The 8,060-nt window shown below is 43.3% G+C and overlaps 1 protein-coding gene across 3 annotated transcripts in view; it reads right to left on the bottom strand.

Annotated features, from left to right (window-relative positions):
• Positions 1-2,169: 2,169 nt before the first annotated feature.
• Positions 2,170-8,060, bottom strand: part of nrf1 (nuclear respiratory factor 1) — a 32,876-nt gene continuing 26,985 nt past the window's right edge. For 2 of the 3 annotated variants that reach the window (XM_083757957.1, XM_083757959.1), the window contains exon 15: positions 2,170-4,633. In XM_083757957.1, coding sequence (XP_083614083.1) covers positions 4,473-4,633 — 161 coding nt within the window. In that variant the 3' untranslated portion in view covers positions 2,170-4,472. The remainder of the gene's footprint in view (positions 4,634-8,060) is intronic. The other variant, XM_083757958.1, reaches the window with a different exon arrangement.

Here is an 8,060-nt window from a genome sequence, read left to right as displayed (position 1 = left end):
GGTCCAGGAGAGGTCCTCAGAGATGTGGACCCCCAGGAATCTCTAGGCTAGCCGAATTGATAGGACTTTGGATGGAAAGGTGGAAGAGTTCAAAGAACAAGTTAAGTTATTATCTTAGATACAATCTCAGTAGAAAACGTAAAAGAACAGTTCCACGGACAAGGCCAAGAGTCTTGCTACGGACACATTGATGATCCCTGAAACCTAGACGCATAGCTAGAGAGGGCGGGGGGAGGGTGGCCTGCTTAAACCAGGGCCAGCCTCCGAGAATAAGACAGAATTGCAAGCCAACGGTGTTAAGGATGCACGTGGTGTGTGTGTGTCGTGCTGGCCAGGCCAGCAGGGGGGCAAACAAATGAAACAAGGAGGAAACGAGACGTTTCAATTCCGTGCAAAATGTAACCTGCTTCTCCTGCTGTAATCTGGACCAGAGCTGCATGCACTGACGCCTGACGGATTAAGACCTCTCTCTCCCTCTCTGTGCAACAGGAGCACTGTTGCCAGATTCTGCGAGAGAAATAAGCATCTAGGTCTAGGAAAACCTGTATTATAGGCCACATGCACACTTTAAACCTATACGCCATCAATCTGAGAAACCATTGTCATGAAATAAAGGAAAAACAGCGCCCTCTTTTCCTTTGAATTTATTTTTGCGAGTCAACAGTCTCGAGAATTATATGCAGTATACATCGGCAATTTCAAAACAGACGATCTGCAAGTTCAAAATGCGTAGCTTGTAGGCCTATCTGTCATTTCCAAAAACACTTGAAATTAAATGTGGAATATTGCTCCCTGGCACTAAACATTCTCAGATGGGGTTTAGGGACAAATACATATTCATTTTGGGGAACAGGACATGAAAATAATTGAGAACCACTGGTTTAATTACCTAACCAAAAATATTTAAGCAAACCCAAATAAGCAACTATACACTTTAGAAACACATGCACCTTCACAGAAAAATAACCCCAAAGTAATTTATAAGCTGACATGGCAACACTGAACAGAAGGCCTCTACTAGCAAATCCCAGGCTTTAGAGCCAGGGGGAGGGGCAGCGGGCCAACACAGCTTATGATGTAACCAGGCCCATGTCTGTCATCATGGCTGAGTGGTGGTGAAGGGGGGGGTGGTGGGTACAAGATGGAGAGAATATTGTTTTCGCCAGGCAGAAAAACTATTATCTCCATTATTCAAACTTTGTGTTTTTGTTTTGTTTTTTTGTAAATGAACGCCCTACTTGATCCTACTCCAGCATCACACAAAAGGATCAAAAGTAGCAGATCCACAACTTGCTCGAAACGCCGCGCAAAGACGATATATGAACGTCTATGGAATTCTAAGGTTCCATTTGATGTTGTAGAAAAATGTTACTCTGGAAATTAAGTCTATAAACATTATAAAGTTGACTTGGCATATAAAAGGTTATTATGGCACTTTTTGTATTCAAAGTAAAACGTTTTCAAAAGTAGATGCTTTTAAAGATACTTAATAATCACATTCCCCGCTTTTGGTGTAGATCTGTCATTTCAAATCCTACTGTTTTCCACCATTGGCGTAGATCTACGCCAAACGATCGCAGTGAACTGATGCAAGCTGAAGACGAGAACCAAGGAGTCTTAGATTAGACCATGTTCTTCTTTGCTTTGGTGTCTATTAAAACACTTTTGCCGTCATTGGCGTAGATATGTCTTATGGTCCTTTTATAGTGGTTACTTACACCCAATGCTACTTACATTAGCATTGGGTTGCTAGGTGATGAAATAAACAGAAAATGAACTGTCCATCCTGATCGCCGCACACATCCACTTGCTGTTGTTTCTGTTCCTTTCAAATGCCTTTATCAGATTCCTTTCCTCACCGTCACTGGTCAAAACAACCTTTATTCGACAGCCCATAGCCAAAGTAGTGATGGTCACGATAGGACTGTGTGCTCTGAAAGCGAAAGCGGGGTCCTTCAAAATAAGGGTTGCACTGGAAAAATGCTTGCGGTCTACCGTTAATAATTGTATTAATCGCTGGCAGGGAAAGTATGGAAATGTATAAATAATAAAAAATAAATAGCAAAACAATATCATATCGTGGACTTATGGTGATATCGTCTTGAGTAAAAAAAAATGACATCCCCACCTAGTAACAATGGCAGTTAACACAAGGACAAAACGGCATGATAGGTGAACAACAGCAGTCATTTTATTAGGTTTTATCCACAGATGCTTGGTGATTCATTACACCTGTGACGTGAGAGGGTTCAAGAGACAACCAATTTGCTCTTTTCATAAGATTTGAAGAACTGTCCTGTGTCAACGTCATCATAAATACGACACATTTTATATGTTATGTGATTTACAAAACGAAGCAGACCACCCATTCCTGCAAGTGACATACAAATTCAAAAAAATAATCCAAGGGGGGGCTCTGCCAACCAAATAACCAGTAAATAAATTGACCTAGACAAAACGGTCAGCTCAGCAATCCAGCAGTAGAAAACGCCATCTAATAATTATATCCTGAGTCTTCAACACATCACGACATGTCCGTGGACTATACGGCAAACCAAAGGCCTGATTCGTTCAACGTAGAACGATGGGTGTGGCTAAGGACAGGTGTCCAAGTAGACAGTGGTTCTCAAAATCATTTAATTTCAACGACCACCCCATAACTGAGCATACGGGTCCATTTCTACGCTCACAGAGTTACAGACCTGTAACTGGGGTCCATTTGAAACTGGACCCCCACTTTGAGAACCACTGATCTAAGGACAGTGACAGGAACGTAAGAACAGTGACAGGGACATAAGGACAGTGACAACAGGCAGTGGCAGGTACCTAAGGGGTAAAGCAGTGGTGGCTTTTGTCTCCAGGGTTTTTGGTTCATCGTTATGTTTTTAAGAGAAGGGTTAAGCGTGAAGAAATAAATACTAAATATTCTAACCTTTGTAACACAATAATTGTCAACATCACAAATCTAGGAAATGCAGCTAAATTACCAAAAATGATAAAAGAAAAACACAATATCTTTACATAGTAAACACAATGCATTGATAAATCTGTCCATTCTTTTGTATTTCCCCTGCAAGATGTACATCAAAAAATATATTTTACATTGTACAGAGATGACCATGGCGGGAAAAAAAAAAGTCTCCAGGCGACCATTTTGTTGTGCCTTCTCCTTCCTCCTGCGGAGTCGATGGGAGCAGTTAGGTCACTGCTCCTCAATGTCAGGTTAGCAGACCATCCGGGGCTCAAAACGGACCTTTACAGGTTCTGTAACTCTGAGTGTACAAATGGAACCAAAGGTGCAGATCGGGGTTGCATTACTCCTCGTTTCCACATGTGTTCTTTCAGAAATTCTGTTGGGTCCATTCCTGTCTAGGCCTATAAGAAACTCTGTTATCTCCGATGTGTGTGAGCGCGAAACCCCTCCTTGCGTTTACTTTTCTTTCCCCCCATACGGAATTTATCTCGAGTACGTTGAAAGATAAATAGTTGTTCCGAAACCGATAGCAGTATCGGAAAAGCCGCCGATACTGCCTGACCTTTTCATTTATATTTATCACTAGATCAGTGGTCCTCAACCCTTTTGAATTACCATAACTCTTGAGAGTGTACAAATAGAACCAAAGGGACCATTCCATTTGTACACTCTCAGAGTTACAGACCTGTAAGGGTCCCTTTGGAACCCCCTCAAGGTATTTTTTTTTAATTACACACTCATCGGATTGCTAGTCTGTATCGCCCGATATGCAAGTTATGAGTATTGGATTCGGTTTCGAGAGGGCTAAAATGGTATCGGTACATAAAAATAAAAATAAAGAACTTTGTACAGATTTCCGAGAGACTGCTTTTCGTATACAAGGAAAAAAGCAGAGGATGCCATTTCATTTAATTCTGTTGTATGATTGTATTCATACTGTATATAATATCTTATATATAGAGCTCAGCCTCTCCCGGTACTCAATTCCATTTTACATTAATTTACATTGATTTACATGATTTACATTTACAAAATTATCATTACGATCAGCAAAATAAATGCATTTTAAATCCATGTACAGTAGAGGGAATATTGCCTCATAGCTGTGTGTAAGCTAAGCTAACTAAACTAACTAAAGAGAATCAGTGATTCTCATTTCCGTGCCAAGGAGGTTAAAATGATTGTGATGCTATAGCAACTACTTTTGCTGGGGACCCCTTGGAACCGCTCCAAGGACCCCTGGCTCCCCGCTTTGAGAACCACTCCCATTTGATACGAAAGTTTCCTTTTTTGTTTTCCAACCCTAACACCAAATCTACACTGTAAAATGATAACCGAGACATTGTATAAATGGAACCACATTTTGGTTCGGTTTGTACACACTGAAGAGTTACAGAGCGGCTAACGGGTCCATTTGATACCCCCTGGTCGGGTCCAAATGGAAAATGACGTCGACGTCCAGCCGCCAGCCAACCAGGTGAGCAGTCACTACTCACTACTACTGCTCCAGGGTGACCACCTCCACGGCCTGTCCGTCCAGCGTTACAGTGTTGTCGATCCGCGTAGCGACGGGCGCCATGGCCACCTGGACCGGCCGGTTGCCCTGGGCCAGGCTGGTGACCACGGTCTGGTACATGCTCACTGGGATCTGGACCAGCCCTGAGGAGGAGGAGGAGGAGGAAGGAAGGAAGGAGATCAATGTGTTAAAACTGACTAATTATAAGCCTTTTTCTGTTAAGACCATGAGTCTTCAACAGGGGGGTCCTAAGACAGGGGGGCAACCACATGTTTGTGCAATTGGATTTTTTTTTTACATTAACCACTTGAACCCCTATTCTGAGGAGAACATTGGCCGAAAATAGCCGATTTACAAGTACACGTTGTGTGATTCTAAATCGGCCATTTTCAGCAAAGAGGTGTAGTGTAGAGGGGGAAAAGAGCAGACCAAGTACTAGTACATAGCCAACGGCCAAGTTTTCTTAGTATAGAGCAGGGTTCCCCAATAAATTTTCCTCAAGGGCCATATTTTGACTAGCGTACCAGGCTGGGTGCCGAGTCTGCACGCGCAAGGTCGAGGTCTTGCCCTGAAAATTCATTTGGTATAGAGGGTTAAAGGTCGACGAGATATATGGAATCAGGTTATCAACACGCCTTTGTAGAAAGTCTGATGAAAAAGTGCATGTGATCCACATGCACATCCCCAAACCGAAGTAGTAGTATAAAGAGAAGAAAAATAAACGCTTGCACAAACTTAAGGCTCCAATGCGACAGATGCTTTATTGCACTGAGGAACGCTGCGACGTTACAAGCTGAACATCCGAGGAAGAGCATGTAGCTCATAACGTCACAGCATTCTTTGGTGCAATAACAATAAAGCAGTGGTTCTCAACCTTTTCAGGTCGCGACCCCCCGAAATAATCATCTGTGAACTGGGTACCCCCCACCTGGACGAGCACTTGGAATTGTAGGACATTTGGTTTGACTTGGTTCCACAGATAAATACTGTGAGAAAATCTAAAAGTAGTAGCTATACTTTTTTGATTTATTTTCAGTCCAGTGGTTATATAGTGGCTAATAGACGGCTAGACTTCTGAACATTAGACTTTTCTTTTCTTTTTTTAAGGGAAAAAAAAGCATTGTTGAATCACTGGTGAGATCCGAGTGGATTCTCTGTCTCTCTGTCCAACAGCGACACGACCCAGCGTTCCTAACAGGCTTGGAGGTTTGAGTCAGGGAGCCATGTTAACGAGACGGCATTTGTGAACAATGGCCTGATTGAACCCACCGGCCGGCCGGCCGGCCAGCTGTGTGCAAGTGGGGTCACGTGACTTGTGTCCCGCCCTGCAAGCTGTCACCGTGTTGGACCAGGCAGGAAGGTCAAACACAGGAGCTCCTAAGACTGTGAACTAACATCATGTCCTGGAGATGCGTTTAGAACACAACTCACTTTTTGTTTTTTAAAACAAAAGCAATAAATGAGCGTATTTTGAACTTGCATATCTGCTATTTCCACTATTATTTAAAGTGAAATGATTATGACGATTATGCAACAGCTTATCGTGATTATATCAAATAACTACGATTATGGAATGTTTGTGACAGGCCGAATAATAATAATAATGTGTGGGATTTTGTCATTGTTGCTCCCATTACAGTGCGTGTGTGTGTGTGTGTGTGTGTAGAGGGGGGCGGGTCCAACTAAGGTCACTTGTTTCCAGCGCTTGGTGACAGGGTGACAACGCACTGAGGCAGGTGATTGTGTACAGAAGTACCTCAGCCCCTCGAGCCTCTTTACTGTGACATGAAGGGCCGTGCCTGGTGTGGTGCTGTGTGTGCTGGTTCGTATGTGTGTGTGTGTGTGTGTGTGGCTGTGTGCATGAGCCAATCAGCGCGGTCCGGGCCAGGCACTTCAAACAGAGCTCTCTCAACCCCCTTCAAAGCATCACAGTGATTAGCTGAGGTCAACATGCCGGTATCACATTAGGAGCCTACATAGGACTATCGCAGGGGTCCTCAAAGTGGCTGCCGTGATGCAAGTCCAGGGGTGCTGCTGAATAGTTATTCGGAATTCATCAATATCACTTCAGTTTAACCACCTCCTAGACCCTCCATAGTTTGTAAAACGGACCTCAGTGGCACTCTGCTATAAAGTAACAATGTCATTCAGGCGTAACCGTCTTTATATAAATACTTTTTGAAAAGCCTATGGAGAAAATGAATGGAGAATCATTTCCTGGGCCACTTGTCGTAAGGGGGTGGGACTGCGACGCTCTATAGGGACCCTACATACTGTAAGACTGTAAAGGTAGCTCTCCACTGCACCGACGTCGGCAAGTGTTGGAAATCTGCTGTTGAATAGGCGGTGGGTACACTGTTAAATCTGCCTTTGAATGGGTGGTGGGTACACTGTTAAATCGGCTGTTGAATGAGTGGTGGGTACACAGTTAAATCTGCTGTTGAATGGATGATGGCTAAAATGTTGCGTCGGGTCGCAAGATGTAGGGAAATGTCCAAAGCCTTTCGACTGTCGGATAGCAGCGGCTAGCAGGCTTATTAATTGTTGAAAAAGACATCAAGTCCATAGGCTGTAGGAAGCGACTGATCACACCTTCCAAGTGACACACCTTCTCCCGACTTCATTCGACTGTCAGTCAGCAGTAATCTGAAGTAGTCCGTTTGGTGGAGAGCTACCTTAATAATCTAAATAGGACTATATAATAGCACTCAAGGTAGGACAGTGGGACTTTAGCAGCTCCAAAGATTATGCACAGCAGCAGCAATAGTTTTTATCAACACGATTCACTTACACCTCTAAATTATTAACTGAAAGCCAGAACATAATAATCAACTTGATGTAAATATTTGAAGCAACGTCAGCCATTCTGAATACCCAACGTTTTCTCACTACAGCACAGAGTCCTGCAACGGGTCGGATACCCGTGGTACCCCGTGGGTACCCGAGTTTGACGGGTGGGAACGGGCGGGACAATATACCTTTTATAAGTTAACGGGTATGGGCAGAACGCAACGCGGGTGGGTGACCTTTTTTAATCAGTGGACCCGCACTGCACAATGTTATAAACAGTTTTCCTCAACAGCGGAGACAAGTTAAATCCGTCACATGCCCAAGGAATCGTCAGTGCTGTCACATCACTGCCGATTCCTTCATAATGGCATTCTGTTTCTGCTGCTGTGCTTCCCTGTGCTACTACCTTGTTGCATAGCAGTGACATCACGGTCGAATCCTTGCTTCCTTTTAGCATTTCACGTGTAGAGTTAATTTTTTTATCACCAGGCTGCAGCCTGTAGCCTATATTTTCGTTTGTGCTGATGAAACACCAAGGGATTATAATGCCAACATTCAACACAAGATGTAAGCTAACCCAGGTAATGTTGGCCTAATGCGCCACTCTGTCTAAGTGTAAATAAAGTTAAAAAGATTAGCCTGATGAGTGATGACCGTGTTTGAAACAGCCTTGAATCAAGACGGTCGACTCATCAGGCTAATCATCCTCTCCTTGTTGATATATTATGCCAATATGCCATTTAGGTCGAAATCATGATATAACTTTATGTTGTGATAATA

Source organism: Protomyctophum parallelum, assembly GCF_964188405.1.
Source record: "Protomyctophum parallelum genome assembly, chromosome: 22".
Taxonomy (NCBI): domain Eukaryota; kingdom Metazoa; phylum Chordata; class Actinopteri; order Myctophiformes; family Myctophidae; genus Protomyctophum; species Protomyctophum parallelum.
The sequence above is the reverse complement of the archived record's forward strand: the minus strand, read 5'-3'. Positions and strand labels throughout refer to the sequence as shown.